This window comes from Octodon degus, unplaced genomic scaffold (assembly GCF_000260255.1).
Source record: "Octodon degus isolate 3935 unplaced genomic scaffold, OctDeg1.0 scaffold00002, whole genome shotgun sequence".
NCBI classification, from domain to species: domain Eukaryota; kingdom Metazoa; phylum Chordata; class Mammalia; order Rodentia; family Octodontidae; genus Octodon; species Octodon degus.
Genome location: NW_004524578.1, coordinates 15,527,524 through 15,549,741, shown reverse-complemented (window position 1 = coordinate 15,549,741; position 22,218 = coordinate 15,527,524). Strand labels below are relative to the sequence as shown.

Sequence of the window (22,218 nt, the reverse complement as noted above, 5' to 3'; positions counted from 1 at the left end):
AAAGAGAGGTGAAAATTTGATTCCAAAAACTTTTACTTCTCAATCTACTTTTCCAGATGAAATAGAAACTTGGCCATAAAGAAAAAGAACAAAAAAACAAGTGTGTTCTCAGATGGGCTGGATGCTGACTAAACTCATCTTGGATCAGAGATAGTGGCTCCACAGTTCAAAAGCTTCCCACGGTGTCCCCCTCCACCAACCGTTCATCGTCGGAAAGATCTGCACTTTTGTAATCATAAAGTCTGCAATGAAGCAGGGAGCGAAGTACACAAATGTATACTCTATCTATTTCCATTTGTACTTAAAAAGATGCTGAGAAATCCTTTTTGTCTGTGTGTGCCTGAAATTAGCAAATGTCAAGGCAGAGAATGAATTAGAGAATCTTGCAGTGATGCCGGCCTGTTTAACAAGGGTGTGCCATCCCACTTAACAGGATCCAATAGGGCTGAGCAGCGCAGGCATCGCCAGGTGCCCCTGCGTGGCAGCGTCTCTAATATTCTATACGGCACCAAATCTCTCCCTTGGGAGCCCGCGCAAGGTTGCATTGTTGGCTGGGCTCTTGTATGACATTCATCTTCATGAGTGAGCTGTTCCATCTCCTCTCACGAGCTGAAATAAATGGCAGAAGAGATCAGCCACTGTGTATTACACGGCCACTAGGAGCGCGGGGCTTCCCTCCTTCTGCCCTTCAACGCCGGAATTACTTCAGATCAGAGCCAGGAAAGAATTCAAAAAGGCACGAGGCTGCGTCTGTTAGAGGGAGAAGCAGGGCACGGGAAAGCAAAGGAAACAGAAACAGAAACGGCCCTTGCTTACTGCTAGAAAAGGCATGGGAGCGTGGGCCCATTCATTCATGCTCCTCCAATTGAGGGTCGTTTTTGATTTTCTAGTCAAGTGGTCTTCATGGTGGGTGGGAGATGTGAGCAGGAGAGGAGAAGTAGAAAGTTCTCTCAGAGAGGATGGTCGGTTGTGCACAGGGACAAAACGTGAACTTTGCTCTTAGATTTTTAATTATCTGCGTAATTAAAAAAAATCAAATTGTCTTAAAATATTAAGATTGACACAACTGTCTTTATGCAATCCATGTCAACTTTACATGATGAATAATAACAAAACAATGAGATTGTCCGGGGATATAACTCGGAGGCACAGGGTCTGCCTGGCAAACCCAAGACCCTGAGTTCAATTTCCAGTTTTTTTTTTAAAAAGTGAGATTGTGGGTGTTATGGTTTGTGTCTATTTGTCCCTCCCAAAGCCTCATGTAGTCATCAGGGTGGCTTCTAGAGGTTGTGATTAATTCATGATCCAATGCGGGGATTATGGGTGTGAGTGCTACACCCACTCCAGGGCGGGTAGCCTAAATACAATATAAGGAAAAGAGAGAGGCTCGTTAGCTGCCGCAGCCGCTGCTCCTCCCTTTGCTCTTTGCTGTTTTCCACCTCCATGAACGGCTGCGCTCTGCCATATGCCGCTCCACCTTGGAGCCAGCTGAGTATGGACTGAAATCTCCAGCAGGGGCGAGCTAAATAAACCTTTCCTTCCTTACTTGTGGGTGTTTGGTATTTTGTCCCAGCAATAAGGAAAAAGGAACTAAGACAATGGGGCAGAATTCTACCCATTCTTCTCCACTATATTACAGGAATGGATTATGCAAAATGCATTACATAACACGGCAACTATTTTCATATGTCAGATAGTTAAGTGTCAGCGAGTGCTGAAGAGTTTTCCTGAGGAGGAACAGACATATTTCTCCTTCTTTCTTTTGCTTTCAGCTTCTGATAAGCTGTTTAAATTTACAGAAGCTTATTTTGCTAGGTTTATAGATTATATTATCTAAATTAAAGTAAACCTCAACATAGATGATTGGTGTTTTTAAAATTCTACTTAGAAGCCATCAATTAAAAAGGAATCTAAATGGCAAGTACAAGTGGCCCAGGAAAGAGCACCCAACGCTGTGCCCTCCCATCCCCCACCTACAGTGCCAGCTTTTTCTCAATCACACTCGCTTGTGCAAAGATAACCCAGTTAGACCTGGGAAGTTCACTATAATTTTTCAAAGTTATCCACAAAACTCATTACACCTACATTTTTAATGGTGAACTCTGCTGTAAAGTCATAGTATGACATGAGTTATCAAAAATTATTTCATATTTTTCATCATTTAAAATTCATTTTGGCAATGTTTCTAGTGTACATAATTTTTTTTTCTGTATTTTTAGGGAACGGTCTAGGGGGTGTTCAGGGTCTCACTACTAGGTCAGACTCATAGTGATTCTCTTGTTTTCAGCCTCCCAAGCGCTGGGATTACAGGCATGCACCACCACACCCAGTCTCAACAGCCTTGTCAGCATGCCCCCAGGGGCAGGGCCAGCACAACAAGCCCTGGGGATCAAACCCCCAGCCCCTGCACCTACTTGCAGGTGCTTTACTCCACTGAGCTATTTGGCCAGCCCTGGTGTACATAACTTTTCAGTAGTCATGGATATATCATTTGTTTTTAAAAGGTGACAAACAAATCTATATTAATAAATCACAACTAGATCTTGCTCACAACTAGTGGCACACTGCCCAAATCCTTTGGAGACCACTTCTCACTGACCACTGGCCCCACAAAGTAATCAACTCCACCTTGATAGTGTTGCTCACTGCTGTCAGCTTCCAATCCCTTTCCTCCTGGCTGTGGTCTTTCCTGTCACCTTTGTAGATGGATACCCAGGAACCATGATACACATTTGTCCCCACAATGTGCACCCAATCACTCCCTTACCCTGTGACATTAAGCCTGGGAACTTATCAGCACAGGGGCAATACACTGCATGTCTGCTAACAGGACCCAGAAAAGGAGATAAAGTTCTTCCAAATTAACATAAAAGCAGAAATAAAGCAAAGAAATCGTCTAAAGCAGAAGAACCCAATGACTGTGATGAGTAAGCACGTAGCTAGAAAGGTATTTTATAATAAAAGGCATTTTGTAATAAGAGGTGTTCTGATTTGTGGCAGAAAAGAGATTACACGTATCTATCCTGTTGTTACATCATATTACTGCAAATATGTTAACATAATGTGATGAAGTATTGTAAGACAAGCTACATTACAATGGAGCAGTCTTATCTGCTCATCTCAGTTGTATTCATTCCTGGAATGTGAAAAATGAATTTACATTACAAATGCACGGTTTTCATCTTACCCCTCTGTTGCTCTTTAATCACATAACAATTGTCTTGTTAATGAATCTAAAAGCTATTAACATGGGCTTCCCTTAGGCCCTGGGCTGTGCTTTTGCATGTGTGGTTTCTTGCTTCTCCTCCTGATAGACACTTGTTCCCCTTGAAGCTGTATTTACTGCCCAATTCCAAGAAAAGCACCCTCCAAGGACATGAAATATTATGGTTGTCCAGTCTCTTGCTAAGTTCCAGATCCAAGTAGAATTTTTTTTTATTTATTTATTTTTTTTTTTTTCCAGAATCAGGAATTGAACTCAGGCCCTTGCGCTTGCCAGGGAAGCGCTTATTCCACTGAGCCATCTCCCAGGCCCCAAATTGGTTTCCTTTTTTTTTTTTCCAAGTAGAATTTAAAGCTAGGTCTTTCAGTTATTAACAGTAACTATTTTCAGGGGGAAACAAAAAGTTAAAATTCTTGATGCACCCATGTTTATGTGTAGGATTTAACCTTTTCTTTTCCTGTAATTGTGAATTCTGCAACCTTGTGATGGTTTTCAATCTAAATCTCTTTGGACCACAAAGAGAGGGTTTTGAGATACGAAGGCCAGAGATTAATTGCCTTTTAGGTGAATGGAAAACCCACAAAATTGCCCTATTTTGGTCTGACAAAAGAATATATGAAAACAGTATTTGAATTCATACTTTAATGCATTGAAGACTGAAGACTGCCAACTCTTTTACTGCAGACTGTGAGTCCAGCTCTAAGTTCTGTGGGCTGTCATTATCTCTGTGGTGATTTCTGCTTTTATCTAACACAGTAACAAGATCCCTGACCTTTCCCACTTATCAGAACCAGTCTCACAGTCTCCAAAGCCAACAGGCATTAAACGCATATACCCTCTTTCTTTTTGATAGTGATAAAAATCCTAAACTCTAGAATGTCTGATAATAGACTTTTAGGGGTCTTTTGTAATCTTAGAAAGAAATAACAATTACTTTATCCAAGAAAATAAATACCAGCCTAACCATTTTTATAAGAAGCCAACGATGAGCTAATAATGAACTACATATAGTCTACCTATCCTACCAACTTCTATTCTTTATTTTATGTGTTTAAAGTTTATTTCCCACCTAAGCAAAATGCACGCATAAGGAATTCATGTCTCCGAAGTCCACTTGTTTCATAAACAAGACGGACAATTTAAATTTCATTAAAAATTTGCAGGATAAATTGATGAAATTGGCCACTGATCAAACACAGATTGAAGATAGATACTGGAATATTTCCTTCTTGTATTTTTTCCATAAAGCTAATTTGTTATAAAAGAAAAATTTCTTAAATATATTTGTCACATTTACCCCCTTCTACTTTGGAGCAATGAAGCCTAGGCGGATACAAAAGTACCCCTCATCAGCCCAGACTTCTGTTCACTGTTCCCCATAGAAAGAGGAAGAAAATAAAGACTTACTGCACAAATCAAAGATTGAGCCTATACAACTTCTAATATTTAACAACATCTAACAGTCTTAGTATACATAAATTGGGGCCAGTGAGATAGCTCAGTGGACTAAGTGCCTGCTTAGACAAGCGCAGGGATCAGGGTTCAATCCCCAGCACCACATGTTATGAAAGCTCACCACACCCCCCAAGGAATGCTGAGCCGGCCACTGAGACTGAGTGTGGGGACACATGCCTATAATCCCAATGCTGGGAAAGCTGAAAACAGGAGGATCAGTATGAGTCCAAGCTGCAAAGTGAGACCCTGTACCAAATACACAAAAATAAATTAATTAATTTAAAAAATGCATAAATTAAGAGATGCCATTTTCCAACAAATCAAAAGCAATTTCTTGGGGTTCACTGTGTCATTTAACATTTATACTTCGTTTTCAGTTCTTTTTTTATTTTTTTAATTTTATTGAGAAACAAATAGCAATGAGACAGTTTCAAAACTAATAGGACAGTTTCAATAATTAATATATTGCAGGATATCATGTCTGCATTTTGTACTATGAATAACCACTACGAATATAACAATTATACTTCTGAAGGGACAACATTTGTCACTGGAGTGAGGGTCAAGTATGGTGGATAAATACAGATCACTGATTTTTAATAAGGAAAAGCAAGAAATTGAGTAGCAATAACAAGGCCAAGAAAAGGAAGCTCACAAGACTCTAACTTACTTGTAATAACAGATGTCATGTCCTGTCCGTATCCAGGTGGGCCTTCCAAGAAGAGCCTCCCTCACAGAATACAGGGTCGGTTGCATCCCTGTGTAAAATCAAAGCAGAACTTAATCTATGAACAAAAGAAAAAAAACAGAAAGCTCATCGTCATTGGCTAAATAATGGTCCCTGTAGATATACAAGTCTTAATCCCTGGCAAGTGCAAAGGTTAACTGTATATGGCCAAAGAGTCTTTGCAGATGTGCTTAATCTTAGGATTTTGACATGGGAGGTTTCCTGTTGGCCTTAACTGTAATCACATCTTAAAAAGTAGATACAAAGGGAGATCTTAGTATAGTGAGAAAGCAGTGTGACTGAAGCAGAGAGAAAGACGTGAAGATGCTCTATTGCTGGCTTTAAGGACAGAGGAAGGAATCAGGAGTCAAAGAATGTCGCTCCTGCAACTGGAAAAAAACAAATGGATTTTCCCCCTGGAATCTCAAGGAAATAGAACCCTGCTGACACCTTAACTTTATCCAGGTGAAACTGATTTAGACCTCGAAGCCCCAGTACTATAAAAGAATACAATTGTCTTATTTTAAATCTCCAAGTTTATGACAACAAAGCCGTACAAAGTGAATACAAGAATTGAGGTTCACATTTTCTCCTCTCACAGCAACAAGAATTTACTTAGCAAGAAACAGAGGTAGTACTCATGCTCTGACCTATCTATGTGAGAATATTTATTCCTTATTCAAAACCACCCAATAAATGACTATATGAGCTAGCAATAACATGAGAATTTCTCAGGAATGGAAACAGTCAAAGTAAATACGGGCTGCTGGTTGGTCTTTAACTTTTGCATGTCTCCTTCAAAAGGGATCACAGATCAGGTATTCAAGAGAATTTAAAATTTCCCCAGAGTGTTCCAAGAGTATAAAACAGTGTTGTACAATTGTATTTTACTATCCTCCTATCTTATAACAAGTAGGTCAAACATTTGCTCTTGTGAGATTTAGGAGACAGAGAAAAGGGAAAGAAAGAAAGAAAGAAAGAAAGAAAGAAAGAAAGAAAGAAAGAAAGAAAGAAAGAAAGAAAGAAAGAAAGAAAGAAAGAGCATTCAGCATCTGCAATAGTTCAAGGTGGAGCCAGGGAATGAGAGTGTAGTGGGATGTTATTCATGCTATTAAGGTTCTATAGTTGAGTTACAGACCCATTTGTTACCATCCCCCATGGCAATATGATATGGGTTGGCCATTCTTTTGCCACTGTAATGCCAAAATGTATCAGTCTAACTTCAAATTTTCTGAAAACCCAAGCAAGGATCCTTATAAGATAGTCAAGAAGTGATAACACGTTATTATTATTGTTCATTGAGCCTCTAGTCCCCCTGAGCTCATACCATAATTGAACTGACTGTTGGGCTTCTCACAGTTGATGATGTTGAAGCGGTAAGGGATGGCAGCCCTCATGCCGCTCACTTTGAAGTAGAACCACTGCTGGTGCTGGGCACTGTTCACATCGGCATTGACCAACAGGTCATACTCAAACCTGAAAAGCCAGAAGCAAGAAAGTCTTCAGGGCAAATGAGTACCTATGGGTCTCAAGTTCTGCATTATAGATAAAGCATAGTGACGGTTCTCATCTCACAATATTGGAAGCGGGCTTGCAAATATGGGAAGAGAGAGCGGTCTTGATATTACATCACCGATACAGTGAAAGGATAGCTTGTAAAACTTCCAGCTAGAAAAATGAAGGTGTGAACTTTTCCCAAGAAAGTTCAACCACATCTGGTATAAATGTCTGATGTGTTTAAATCGCATCTGTTTGAATGTTTGAGTGTCACTACTGTCTGATTCTCAACACTGCTTTTGAGCCCCAGCTTTCTCATATGTGAAGAAAGTGTGTCTAAACTTATATTTGCAAAAATTAAGTAATACAAGGGATATATATAATTCCCCCAGCAAAGCAACAAACATGGACTAAACTAACAATGAACTGTGGGGTTTTTTTTTTTAATTTTGAGTGAGACACAATTTATGTGCAATTAACTGCACAAATCATAAATGTATAATTCAATTAATTTATTTGCACCTGGATGCACCTGGATGACCACTATTCAGTAGAGGACAATTCCAGCACCCTAAGAGGCTCTTGTCTGTTCCTTCTTGGCTGCCATGTTTCCAAAGACAATTAATTTTTTAAGCTCTCACAACACAATTTTCAAAGCAGTTTTGATATAAATATAATTATCAGGAAATTTCATTTTCAAATATGATTATCCCAGTTTGTTGGTGTTCTCATACCCCAAGAAGTTTGATTTATCTCTGTCTTATATGCTCGGCTTCTTGGAAATGTTTCGTGTAAGAATAAAAATTTCCTTTCACCTCCCCTGATAAAAGGAAACAAGAATGACTCTTTATTGTAGGTATTAAACAGGCCTGAGTTATACCAAGTTCTGAGCTCCAATTATGGTAAATATGTAAGCCTAAATAAGAGTTCATGTCCAATGAGTGCTTATCATTGCCAAGTGCTACTCTAGGAGCTGTTTGTACTTGGTTCTCCTACAACACAATGGAGTAGGTCCTATGGTTGGCCTCATATTGTGGGTGAGAAAATAAAGGCATGGAGTTAGTTGGGCACTTTGTTCAGTCTTCTGGCTACACAGAGGTGGCCACTACACCCTAAACTGTCCTCAGCCATGCTTATCAGAGGTTCACCCATTGAAGAGGGGTTGTAGATCTTGCCTTTTCTTATATGGGAAAGATAGTTCACTGGGCTATAAGTACATAAATTATATATAACTTCATAAGAACTTCTGTCACTGGGAAAACTAACTCGCTTCCTTTTAGTTTGTGTGTCACTAGCCTTGCCTTACCTATGAAATTCTTTTTCTATTAGAAAGAACTCATTAGTAGGTTTTTCCAGAAAGGCATGACACTGAACACTCACAGGAATGAAAGATGGAAGTCCAGAAATGATTTCCATCTCAACATACAGCTATGGGATCAACTGACCAAATATGGACCCATTATAGGAAAATATTTACATTTCCAATCCCAGTGCTTGGAAGGCTGAAAACAGGAGGATCAGTACAGTGTGATCAGTGTAGTTAGACCCGTAGAAAATGTACTAAATACATAAAAAAGAAGCCAATACATTTCTAGTGAGCAGTCCACCTTGCTGTAACATCAGCCCTTGTGTCCCCTATGGTAGCTGGTAAATGCTCAACCACTGACTAGAGAGGCAAAGCCTTCATTGTAGCACTTGCCATCTTCATGATGTGTCTATTCTCTTCAAGGCCGTCATCAAGCTCCCAGTGTGAGCTCACAGAACAAAAAATGAGGAAAACATTATCATAAGCTGCTTCTGGTGTCTGCCAGAATTGCCGTGCTGGGTTTCCTTACTTACTCACGCACTTGGATGGCTTTGCGAAGATTTCCTGACTCAAACTTAGAGAAGAACTGTAAGCAACTGGAAGCCTTGTCTTGAAAAGGCCTATAACAAAATACAGAACATGCGAAAACTTGTATTATTGCTGTTCTTCCACACCACTTAACATTTCTTTCTTTCTTTCTTTCTTTCTTTCTTTCTTTCTTTCTTTCTTTCTTTCTTTCGTCTCTTTGAGATAGGATCTCACTATGCAGTTCAGGTTGGCCTTGAACTCACTTTGTAGCCCAGGCAGGTCTTTAACTCACAGTGATCCTCCTGCCTCAGTCTCCCAAGTGCTGAAATGACAGACTAACCTTCCTTAAAGACAAGATTTTTTCTTAAAAATCTTTAACCTGAGTTGACATCATGCTGCTTCTAGGAATGGGTTACTGAGCTGAAACACTCCCATCCTTATGCCATTAACAAAATTCTCTGCACCACCCATTCATGGATGGCCACCACCTACCAAGGCTCATCTAAACTAAACACGACTCTGTTTACAAGATCCCTTGGCTGGACAAGCCTCCGGACATCCTCAGATATCTTGATCCTGAAAAAGAAAATTGGAAACATTTTAAGTGTCATCCTCACTCTCCAGGAAACACTCTTCAGTAGTCTCCTCATACTCATACTATGGGGTCCTGAAAAGAGCCTTGGAACTCATCAGAAAAATATATGAGAGAGAGAAGTTTAACCAGGTCCCAATCTTGGGCTCAAAGGATAAAAACAGCCCTGTCCTTTTCTTTCTGTTCTTCATTGAAAAATAAAACTACACTGTAATGTAGGTATAGAGAAACAAATGTTGGTATTTTTTAGCTAGACGATCATTGACTTGGACAAGTTTTTATAACAGCATGTGAGCTAGGGTACTATAACTGTTCTAGTTGTATTAACATCAGAGTCCTTTGCATTAAGACATTTTGTGGGAGGTGCTAAGATTATTTGCATTTTCTTTTTATTTTTTATGTATTTGGTACAGAGTCTCACTAAGCAGCTTGGACTTGTAGTGATCCTCCTGTTTTCAGCCTCCCCAGAACTGGGACTATAGGCATCTGCTGCCATGCCATTTTGGTGGCCAGCTCAGTGTGCCCGGGAGTGGGGCCAGTACAGCATGTGATGCCAGGGATTGAACCCCAGTCCCTGTGCTTGCCTAAGCAGTCACTTAGTTTGCTGAACTATCTCATCAGCCCTTATCACTTACATTTTAAAGGAAGACTCTAATACTGTTTTTTAGTCTTTGCATCCATTTTGAGGCCTTTTTACTCTTATGGTATTTATATTCCTTCTGCTGTACCTGCCCCAGAAGGCTGAGGTCAGTTTTCTGTCTTAAGAACAATACATAACAGATTCAAATAAGAAAGAAGAAGGAAGGGCAAGAGGTCTGCCAATTCCCTTCTTGAGCTTCCAATCAAGTTCTTGAGGGTGGGATGGGAGAATGGTGACAATGGGGTGGGCATGAAGCCTGGACAGGGAGGAAGGATGTTCTAGGCAGGGATAAAATTGTGCTGGATCAGCCCCTGAAGTACTGTACATTTCTCAGGAATCTGAACGTGGCAGCTAATGTACAGGGGATGAGGAAAGAGATGCCAGCCAAGTGAACATGTTGGAGCATATCCAGGGACCTATTACCTGGCATAGAGAGAACAATCTGCTGATCATACAAAATAAGTTAAAGAAGTTTTATGGTGTGCACGCTTTGTTCTGTTGATTTAGTATATGCACTCCCATCTTGTCCTTTAGGGAAAACTTTTTCCATGCCTCTAATAGCTTTCATTTTAATCTCACTAAGCTGAGTCAAAGACAAGGGTCTTTCCTTCCTGAATTCTGGAAATAACCTATCATTCAGTGTTTCTGCTCTAGAGAATAGTATTTGATTCTTTTCTCAACTTTTTTATTTATTTATTTATTTATTTATTTATCTGTTTATTTATTTGGTACAGGGTCTCACTACACAGCTTGGACTCATAGTGATCTCCTGTCTCAGCCTCCCCAGCACTGGGATTACAGGAATGCACCACCATGTCTGGGGTGAGGCCAGAATGGCATGTGGTACCAGGGATTGAACCCAGGTCCTTGTGCTTGCCACGCAGGCACTTAGACCACTGAGCTACTTCCCCAGCCCAGCCCCTTCTTACTGATATAGCAAAAACATTCTATACAACAACCCAGGGTCTGTAAGACTAGAACTGTGGAAAGAAAGTATGCCACCCCTTCTCTGTTACCAAAAATCCATATACAAATTGATCATACACAGAGATTCCTTTTTCTGAAAATCTTCTGGTGAGGAAAGACCTCAGAATTTGGAAAAGCTGCATGATCTTTCCCTATTATGATTTGCAATGGATACAAGGCAAATGGTTATATTAGTATATCCAAGCAACTCTTTGCCAGAAAACAAATACCTCCTACCACCCCACACTTGATTCTATAACATCCCAGGAAGGAGTTAAGTTTTTAGTTTTGGTAGCTCTTAAATCAGTAGCATTGTCACCTTTGAACTCCACGTTTGCGTTCCAACATAGACTGGGAAAAGGGGGGTGGATGGTGTCCCCAGAGATCAGGAAATGCTATCATCTTGAAATCCACCACAGATTTGGTTCTTCTGGCTTTGGCCATGTAAATATAGGGGTCATGGAAAGGAATATTCTTGCCACGTGTGTGTAGAAGCTTATCTAGTCTTGTGGAAATGGAAAAGAATGCATTCATCCTTGGGCAAGAAATGGCTTCTATGTCCTCCTCCAGAAAATCTTGTATATCAGAGATATCATTTCTAAGAGAATCTACCCCAAGGCCATTGGGGGGCACATGTTGGTATGTGCTCATGACAAGTCTTTTTTTGGAGGATGGATGTGCAGTGGACTTCCCCATCTTCACCATGCTCAAAAGAGATGTCTGGACTGTGTCTTCTCTTTGGTCCTTATTCAAGCAGTGCTGCTTTGAGGAGGCAGCAACCGGAATGTGGTGGTGATTGGCAGGCTGAAGGACTTCAAAGGTCAAATCATTTCCAGGCTTGGAACCCAGTTCCTTTGGGTGTAAAGTGGAAAAAAATGTGTCAGTGTTTCCTTCCCAGAGAAAGAACACAAGTTGATACCTGTCCTCACTCTGTAGACATAGAGCTAAGTATAAATCCTATGAACCAAGCAGAGTTTTGCAGGATCAGCCAGGGAAAGATTAACTAACTTTCAAGAGTCAAATTAATGACAAAATCATACAAATTCATGTTTGGAAGGCAATTTGGGTGGGTCAGGTCTAGTTCTGTACAGTTCATGAATGTTTTCTGAATCATACCCACTAAGTTACAATTTAATTCAATATATTTATTTATAGGACCTCACTGAAACTCCTTCCCTTCACCACGCTCTAAGATATTTTTGTTCTTTAGGATAATTATAATTGTTTTTTAAGTCTTCTTTATACTGAACTGAAATTTTCCTTCACAGAAACTATTACTATACTTCCTTCCTACACATGACTAACTAGTCTTTGATGTGTCTCATTTCTTATTAAGGGTCATAAGTAAATAAATGGAGATCAAAGAGCAAGTCTAAAATCTTATTATTAGCAACAGCAGCAGGCAGCAAGTAGGCAGTGGAGTACCATCACCAGGCCTAAGGTTCCTAGTTTATTTCTAGTAACAAAGAAAGCCCCAAATAAAGAAGACCAATTTTAGAAATCCATGTATGATGACTTTTCCACTTGGGTAATAGGACAATTGATTGATCAAAATTTTCACTTGTTTTTCAGTGCATGGAGCCAAGACACCCTGCCTGATGTCACACATGTGCACCTGCCTTCTAATTCCCCCCTACACATCAGACATTGGACCCTTGAATACACCCTAGATTGACCACTTTTCTCACATTTTTGCTTCGCTTTCTGCCTTTCCCTCAGAAGGATCCCAGGAGCTACGGAGGATGCAATGCTTTCCATCTGGATACCTCTGTTTGGCTTCCCAGGCTCTGCACAGAGCCCACCATGCATCTTCCCAGAGCAAAGCACAGCTCACACCCTACCTCAAAGTCACAGGACAGCTCAAGGCACATGGCCTCATATTGCTTCAGTTCCTCTTCAGGTCTGTCAAGACCGGGTTTGAAGTTCAGCTTTTCCATATCAGTTTCCAAGTCATCACCCTACAACAAAGTACCAAAAACCAGGTGACAATCATAAAATCCACACTACGAGCCATTACAACACTTCTTACATGAGCTTCAGAATTACAGGACATGGTTTCCTTGCCCTCGGATGATAATGCTAGCATAGACAGTGGAGAATTTACTATAGAGGATTATGTTTTCAAAACACAAAGAAAGAAAATGCATGACTTCTGTCAGCATTTATGTCAGTATTTATCAGCTCTCTTCAGAAATAAATAATAAATTGTATAAAATGAAATAGGGAAAGCAGTCAGGAGCCTGAGGAACACACTCCAGGTGCACCCGGCAGAGGCAGGTTGGGCGTACAAGTAATATTATCAAGATGCCAGGAAGTTCCAGTTCAAATTCAGGTTCAACTAGTTCCTTATCCTTCAGTGGCGTGGAGTCTGCTTTCTCCTTAAAAAACTTCCAGTCCTGTTTCAACTCTGGAACAGACAGTTTCTAGTGTGGCTTTCGATATTGTAGAGACTCAGACTGAAGTGAGTTATGAATATAGTATGGACAAGGCGATGGTTGAATTTGTCATAATGAATCAGAAACAAAATCATTATGTTATGGCTGTTCAGTCTGCAATAAATCATGTAAAGGAATGGCCAGAAAAAATACCTGATTTGAAATTATGAGTGGAAGAGAAATTTTTGGCTTTACAGAGTAAAAATTCTGATGCACACTTTCAAAATAATGAAAAATTTGTACAATTTAAACAACAGTTGAAAGAACTACAGAAGCAATATGGTCTGCAGGTAGAGCAAGGGGCTCATGGCAGTGAAAGGAGTTGATAAGGATGATGGTGACTCAGAGTCAGATCAACTTCATCTGCCCCATTACAAAGTTGGAAGTGAAGAAGCCAGTGAAAAATAGAGTGTGTGACCACACCTACAAAGAGGAAGCCAGTGTTCCCATGATTGAGTCCAAGCCCAAGTGGAAGAAAAAGGCCTGTTGCCCTAAGATTGGCTGTAGCCACACTGATATGAGAATGTCCAACCTCATCCAGGATGAAGCACTGAGGAGAGCAACTGAGAGCCACAACAAGAGGAGGCACCACCATTCTGAGTAGGACCAGGCCACCCCAGAAGCCAGCAGCCTGCCTCCTACCCCAGCCTGCCCTGGAGAGCAACACTTACTTATCAGGCGGACCCAAAGAGCTGCCCAGTATACTTTGGGATAAAACCTAATGATTTTCAATGTTACCAAAAGCAGTTTTTCAAGCTACACAATAACAATGTAAGCAAATGGTATTGTTTATGTCTGAGTGCTTTATCATTTTAAATAAAATTTTGATGATCTAGAGCAAAAATAAAATAAAGTAAACCATGTTAACAGTTGAGCGTGAAAAAGAAACTCTTACTCACTGCTGTCATTAACTTCATTCTAATTATCATAGCTGTCCATCTATCTACCTTTGCTGTTAATTCCTTTACTCTTTTCAAAAACATTTAATGAGCAATTCCTGTGAATAAATATGCTTCTAGATTCTAAAGAATCAGTAATAACAGAACAGGCAAAGATCCATGTTCCTGTGGAATTTGCCCTCTCATTAGAGAAGGAAGACAGCTAATAATAAACAATAAGGCCATTTCCAACAGTGATAAGGGCTCAGAGTGTATTATTGTGACGGAGATTGAGGTACGGCACTGGGTAACCTGACAAGTCCTCATGACGGCAGTGACAGGAAGTACATCTCCTGGTGTACTTCCTATGAGTACATGTCTGTCGGTGGTACAGTCAAGACCTAAGTGACAAGAAGAGCCAACTAGGAGAGCAAAGAATCAGCAGCAAAAGGAACAGTTTAAATTTTCTTATAGAAAGAAGGCGACTGAAACACAGACCCTAAAAGGAAGACTGTAAAAGATGAGATTCCAGAAGAGGCGGCAGAGAAATTGTGACCGTCCTTGAAGTCCTAGGGAACAATTTGTATTCCCCCACTATTTTACCTCTTTGTACATTGAAAACTTTATCAAGTTCCACAGTCTTTTCTCTGTTTAGTTCAATAATCCAAATCATTTTATTTTTTTCTTCTAGTTCATCTTCATATAATAGTTCAGGGACAGCAGTGCCTCTCTTCTTAACTCATGTATCTTTTATTTTTAAGGGTTCTAGAGTCTTCCAGAGAAAATACAACCAGAATCAAACAATACAGTCTCTTCACAGAATCAAACAATATAGTCTCTTTCCACACCCTTACTAAAAGAAGGAAAGAAATCAACTTTATGTTTTAGATGTATATTTGGTTACATAAGGAAAAATCTGTCTGTCCTGAAGACCTCAATCAAGTAAATGGGGAAAATAAATATTTCCATTTCTGATCCAGGAGGAAAAAAAAGAATGTAGTATTCTACCCATTTTACATGGTCCTTCAAAATTTCAGATGATAAGAAAAGTAAATCCCATGGGTTTGATTTAATGGAAATTTCAGGTTCAGTGTACTGAAGGCCCAAACTCCAGAGCTACCACTCTTGTCCATTCCAGCTTCATCTACCAGTCCCTGCTTTCTTCCAGGCATGGCTCAAGGTGGTTCTTTCAAGAGCACCTCCACCAGGGAGTAAGGACTCCTTCAACTGGTATGTCCCGGTTAAAGAGATAACCCAAGAGCTCCACCCTGCTCCATTCCACATGTGACTAGGTGACCCATTTAGCAAAGGTTAACAAGCTATGTGTCTACACTTGCTTTTGCAAATAAAAGTATTATTGGAACAGCATCACACACAGTTATTTACAGGTTCTCAATGGCTGCTTTCTTGGTCCAAGTCAAAGTAGATTAGTTGTGACAGACTTGTTTCTCATCTTCGAGTGTCTAGAGCTTGGTTTCTGTTACTCTACAGACTGAGCTGAACTCTCTCCTCCTCATGGTGCACTTCCTGTAGGTATGTGTCTGTACGGACCTGCTTCTGTGTCCTGCAACCCAGACAATCCTTTACCATCTAGGAACCTGATCTCACCTCCAACCCAGATAATGCTTTATGGTCCCTGCTTCTTAGTTTGGACCTCTTAGTTATTGACTTTTCCTTATCTCAGACTTGAGTTCATGTCTGAGGGTGCTATTTTGAACTTTTGTAGGGACAGCTCCTGGGTTCACTGCACTGTGAGCTGTGGGAGGATAAAAACTCTGCCTCATTTATCTTTGCATCATATTCTCCAGAACTTACCACATTGCACAGCAAGAAAGTACCTGGTAGAAAGAATAAATGTAAAAAGAAGGAAAGGAGGGAAGAAAGGAAAGGTGAAAGGGAGAGCTTGAATTCACTCTGTGTACATGCTTCTTCAGTTTATCCAAATCTATTATTTGTGTTCACGGAAAAAAAAAAAAAAAAAAAAAACAGCCAACATTTGGTCTCTCACTGTTGCAAATTTCCTTCTTTCTATATTGACCTTGACAGTTTTCAACCAAATCAAACCATTCAATATTGCATTCTCAAGGCTCTTTTACAGATAAAAATGTCTCTTAATCATTCTTCCTAAGAGATGTTTCCCAATTATTAGTTGAGATTTTCAAATGAAAATGTCACATGTTAGAGGCCTCAGTCGCTTCTATAAATGTAAAAAATACATATGCCTCAGGAGAAGATTCCATGCTCCTAGAATCAAAGGAAAATCAGGTTGCTGTAGTACCCACTCCCCTGCTCCAACCATACCCAGAGCCAGGCCCTGGTTCTGATGCTCCTGCAGTTTCTCTGCAATTCACGCTGTCACAGTGATTTCTAAGCTCCAGCTGGCTTGATGGCTTGAGGAATCCTTCCCAGCGCCTTCCCAGTCTGTCTTGTGGCTCTTTCCCAGCTGGGTTTGCACATAGGCTTTGGCTACACTGCACCCTACTCCCCCATCCTCTGCAGAGTGGGCACCGAGAAGTGTATCTGAGAGTCCTCCCTCCTACTCTGTGTGAAGTCGCACACTGCTGTATGCTTTGTCCCTCTGCATCAGATACAAGAGGCGACTGACACTACATCAGACATTCAGTTATCAAAGAGCAAGCAAGAGGGAGGGGAAAGTGGCAGTGATGAATGGCTGCAGCAGCCCAGGATTATTCAAATAATTCTGCACACACTCCATAGGCCTGTGCCACCCAGCCACGGCAAAGAACCAATTTGCTACTGATGACTTCAGAAATGATTCTATTTATCAACAAAACCCTGAGAGCACCAGACTGTCAATAGCAGTCTCGGCCCAGAGATAGGGCTAAAAGATAGCCCTTAAATGTCTGCCACCACATCAGCAAGGTGAGTGATGAGTGCAGTAGAGAGTTCAAGTCTCTCTCCCTTTAAGGAGGGAAGGATGAAGATAGGGCAAGGGAGTGAGAAGGAAGGAGGGAGGGAAAGACAGTTCTTAAATTGGGGTTTTATCCCCTGCAAAATGATAGAAGTAGGAGTTACTTTTACTTTGACCTAACAGAGGACAAAAGCAGGGAATTACAGTTTGAAAACATTTGCCCAAATCCAGGGACACTCAACAAAAATGAAGACAAAATTATACTTAGAGCCACATTATCATTAGTCAGAGGCAGTGGTTCTCAAATAGAGGTGAGTTTGATAATTACTGCAGAAGGTTCTAGTTCACAAATTAGAGCCAAACAGGTAGGTACTACTGTTATCTAGTGGACAGAGTCAAAAGCACTGCAGAACATCCCCCGGTGCACAAGACAGCCACAGCCCCCTGCAAGCAATAAATACGCAGTCAAAATGCCAATAGTGCTGAGATTTAGCCTTTCCATTGTCAAAAATCAGTGAGCAAACACTGTCCCATTGCCTATCTCATTGGGACACAGCCACACCCAATCAATCGTGCATGGTCAGTGGCCACTTTCATGCTACAACAGCAATTTGAACAGTCATGAAAAAGACTACATGGTGCGTGAAGCCTATAATAATTACTGGCTGACTTTCGATAGAAAACTTCCTGACCCCCGCTCTGTAACCCGGGCTATTATGGGATAGGGACTAAGAGCTCCCCTTCTGTATTAACCAGGCCATGCACCTTGCAACTCAGGAGAACAGTTCATCAGACATAAATGAAATTGGATGATGCTGCCTCCCTGTGTAGAATGTGCAGATAGGAAGAGTGATTTATGAAAATAGGTGAGCACTAGTAGACATTTTTTGAGAAAATCTTTTCACGGCTCAAAATGCATCCATGAAGTACACCAACCTTAAGCACTGAGTGTCTGCATAAAGCTCATCCTGATAGAATATTATAATCTTAATCATCGACAGCTCTAACTTTACAGAGAGACAATATCTAAATCTACCAAGATGAAAACATCAGCTGGGAAATCAGTGGCAGCGGTTGCGTTCCTGGAGCATCTCTGGCGTGACAGTGCTAAAGTGAATCCTTAAAGCTTTATCCTGGGCTTTGGCAAACCTAGGAAGTACTATTTCCTTTCCGTGGTGTGAACGTGGTGATCATGGCCGGTCAGGGCTAGTACACCTACTTGGTCTTTCACATCTTCCAAATCCGAGTCTTTGTCCATCTCATCACCATCATCTTCAAAATCCTCTGGATGGGAAGAAAAGAGATCAAATGAATGAGGGGGTGCCTGTTCCTGGGATTTAGATTCCTCAAGTCACGGGGGTGGGTATTTCTTTTTCTCACCAATCAGGGGCTCATTGTGTAGCAGCCCAACACAAACACACACAGGTATCTACTCCTATCCATCAGTGCGGTGCACACAGGTGCTAAGAGTACTGTATCATGAAGTCTTGCAAAGTCTCATGGAGGGCCAGGGAGATGGCTCAGTGGAATAAGCACTTCCCTGGCAAGCCCAAGGGCCTGAGTTCAATCCCCAGTTATGCAAAAAAAAAAAAAAAAAAAGTCTCATGGAGTCCACCACTGATTGCAAATATTACTCTGGTTTTTCTCCCACAGAATTTAAAAGTACTTATGCAACTAACATCACCAAAGTGTAGAGATCCTACATGTACAACATTTGTTATTTAACTTAGAAAACACCTTGATTGAGTCCCTGATTTTTGAATAAGAACATATGTTGGGAACGAAAGTCACCCAGTGTCTTTATAAAGTACCCACTGCCTTTGTGGGAAAATTATGCCTGTGGAATATCTGCTCCATGGGAAGAAGAGGGGGTGGTAAGCATTGGAATCTTTTGAGGGTAAGATCTGCCTGGAAATTAAACAGTCGCAGTTGCAAATGTTCCAATAGGAGAAACATGGCATTGTAAATAGCAAAAGTTTTATTTCCATTTTATCTTTAGGGCAAATTCATTCCAGCGAGTCAGTAGAGATGCTCACTCACAGGGTTGTGCATAGAGTTTTTTTTTAATTGGCTGAGATGACTGTGCAGGCGTTCGATAGCTATCAGGCAAAATGGCAACAGTTAATAATTAAGGATAAAATAAGTGATCTTGTTGCTTGTTTGCCCTATTTATGAAAAAACTGCTTTTTCATATACGTCTCTAATTAGCTTATTAGACCATCATGGTTGACCTGTAAAACAACGGACTCTACTTTTATGTGCCTTCCTCTGACCTAATTTTAAAATGTAACACTCAAAGCCCATGGCTATTTGCTTAGTTTACCTTCAGTCGCAGCACAGGTGGGTACAGAGTGGAGGCCCCCTGGGACCGGGAAGATGTAGGCACTGCAGGTTGTGACCAAGGGAAGAGGACGCTTGGGGTAGCATTGCCTCAGGATCTCAAGCAGAACTGAAATGACAGGCTCCATGCTTTCATCCTCCAGGCAGTTCTAAGCAAAGGGAAAATGTTATCAGACACCTATGTCTGCATACACATCATTGGCCATAAATTACGTCAGGCAATGAATTGAACACTGCTAAATGGACAGTAAACAGCATTAATATGGAATGTCTCATTTGAACATAGTCTAGTGTGGAATTTGCATTTCTATCTCTCTTTCATTGCTTATATGGCATTGAAATAAAATGTAGTCTGAAATTGGAGTTAAAATTATTTTAAGAGATGCTGCACCTAAGGAAAGATGTCACCCTGGACAGCTAGGGAAAGGGAAGGGGGACATCTTTCTGTGCCCATCCATATGTCACTGTGAATTTTTGCCTGTGTTAGGGAATGAGTAGCTAAATTCACGGAAGTCTTGCTTTTCTCTTTCAGCTATATTTGAAGAGAAAAATACGAAGGAAAAAGATAAAACACAAAATCAGGAGGAAAGACGAAGTGAATCCCATGTACCTAAATTAAACAGCCTGCCTAGTCTCAAAAGCCCATAGTGTTGATCCCCCTTGGTATCTGCCCAAAGCAAAGAAAAATTGGGTTTGCAGATGTAACATTTTGATACTGATGGAACATGACAAGATCCTTCTTTTCAGACACTGTGAAAAATGTAAGAACAAGTTTACTAAATTGAGAGAAAGAGTTGAGTATAGCTCAGTATCTCTTTGGCAAAAACCCTACAGTTTCCTTCAGCTCCTTAGTAAATGTTTTATGTACTGAGTTGGTAGACAGGTTTGACTAGTATGAGCCTCCAGTTTGATACAGTTAGTGGGTACAGCAAGCTCAGGAGTTGGTAAATAAATATATCTGCAGGAACAGCATCTCCACAAGCCACATGAATGTCTAGGGTGCCGCCACACTATGGTCCCTTCAGGCTCATATGCCATGATACATGATCAAACACAGAAAAAGCTAGATGAAAATTTAACCATAGATTCAAGCCACCTAGATGACTCGAAATATACATAAGCCCACTTTCAAAACAGAGTGTCTTAGAACAATCAGAAATGCATTCTTCTCTTCCTGTACTCTGTGGGGCCCATGAGGCATCTCAGGCCACACAGCAGGACACACTCCCAGCAGGAAATGAATTAGTTGGGGCTACTTCAGCCCTTGGCCTTGCCAAACAGGGTCAAATCTTTAGTGGAAAGTTATTAATATTGTAGAAGAAAAAAACAGGGTGTGAAAAAAAGGAGAGGGAATTTGAAGTAGATGTCTGATTGGAATAATGTTTGGAGCTTCAATCTTGGGAGAAAAAAAGCCAGGGCCAAACCAAGAAATGTGGGCAAAATGCCAACATTTTGGAACCTGGGCCCATCTGTGACTGTCACTGATGGTGATAAATAAAGTCTTGTTTTTACCATATGTAGGTGGTCCAGATGAAAAATGAGCAGAAGGATCAAGGCTGGGCCATACCATGAGCTGAATTTGGGGCATAGGAGTAGTATTAAAATCTGTAGAAAGCATTAAGGCATTGAGGACAGTGATATACCTGATCTGCTACATTCTGGAAGGAAAACTTGTGAATTTAATGATGACACATGATACTATGTTTGGGATCATAAATGTCCCCAAAGTCCATTTATTAAAGATTCATTTATCAGCTTGTATGCCTGCTGGGAGGTAGAACCTTTAGGAGGCAGGTCCTATGGTAAGAGAGGTAGATTATCAGGGCAGTGACCCCAAACGGGATGCTGGAACTCTGGCCACTTCCTTCCTCTCCTCGCTGTCCTCTTAACCACCATGAGTGAGCCACCGCCTTTGCCACATGTTGCTCTCAGGTCCAAGAGCAATAGGGTTGAGTGACTATGCATGAAAACTGAGCCATGATGGATTGTTTTTCCCTTTTAAGGTGATTTTCTTTTTTCTTTTCTGAACCAGGGATTGAACTTGGGCCCTTGCACTTGCCAGGCAAGTGGTTATTCTACTAAGCTATCTCCCTGGCCCCTTAAGGTGATTTTCTCTGGCATTTTGTCACAGCAATGAAAAGAAAGCTGAATAACATACAAGGTGTGCCAGCTCATCTTGACCATCAATCTGATTGGATTAAGAAATTCTGCGAGTGGTCTTGGAATTATGAGGGCACTAACTTCATCAGTGTGCTAACCCCTTAGTGAGCTCATGGATGAATGAGCTCTTAGAAATGGATTGCAAGGGGCTGGAGAGATGGCTCAGCAGAATAAGTGCTTCCCTGGCAAGCATAAGGGCCTGAGTTCAATCCCTGGTTCTGCAAAAAAAAAAAAAAGACTGCAAGAACATGATGGGGGGGACTATATTGTGTTCTGGTTTCTTCTGTCTCTTACTCTTCTCTCTGATTCCTAGATGTCATGAATTCAGAATCTTTTCACCATCACAGCAGTCTACATGTTGATTCTACTTGTAACCAGCTGACCATGGACAAACATCTCTGGAATCATGAGCTAACAACACACCTTTTTTCCTTCAAATTGTGAGTGACAAGTAGGTTGTGCTGGTAGAAACTTCATAGGTCCACTTGTCATCATTCTCTCACTGTTAATGCATAGGAGCTATGCAGAGCCAGGAAAGCAGAGGGTAAAGGAAGTGCCAGGATGCAAATGCAGGAGGAATTTGCTTTCAAGCTCCTACA

At 40.8% G+C, this 22,218-nt stretch overlaps 1 protein-coding gene and 1 pseudogene across 3 annotated transcripts in view; one reads left to right on the top strand and one right to left on the bottom strand.

The window, feature by feature from the left end:
• Agbl1 (ATP/GTP binding protein like 1) overlaps nt 1–22,218 on the bottom strand; it is a 958,008-nt gene that overhangs the window by 736,158 nt on the left and 199,632 nt on the right. For 2 of the 3 annotated variants that reach the window (XM_023710175.1, XM_023710177.1), the window contains exons 8-15: nt 19,443–19,608; nt 18,339–18,403; nt 12,776–12,892; nt 11,254–11,786; nt 9,229–9,312; nt 8,742–8,828; nt 6,733–6,881; nt 5,349–5,436 (exon numbers count right to left, since the gene is read on the bottom strand). In XM_023710175.1, the coding sequence (XP_023565943.1) occupies nt 5,349–5,436; nt 6,733–6,881; nt 8,742–8,828; nt 9,229–9,312; nt 11,254–11,786; nt 12,776–12,892; nt 18,339–18,403; nt 19,443–19,608 (1,289 nt within the window). The remainder of the gene's footprint in view (nt 1–5,348; nt 5,437–6,732; nt 6,882–8,741; nt 8,829–9,228; nt 9,313–11,253; nt 11,787–12,775; nt 12,893–18,338; nt 18,404–19,442; nt 19,609–22,218) is intronic. The other variant, XM_023710176.1, reaches the window with a different exon arrangement.
• Nucleotides 13,239–13,973, top strand: LOC101589577 (annotated as a pseudogene).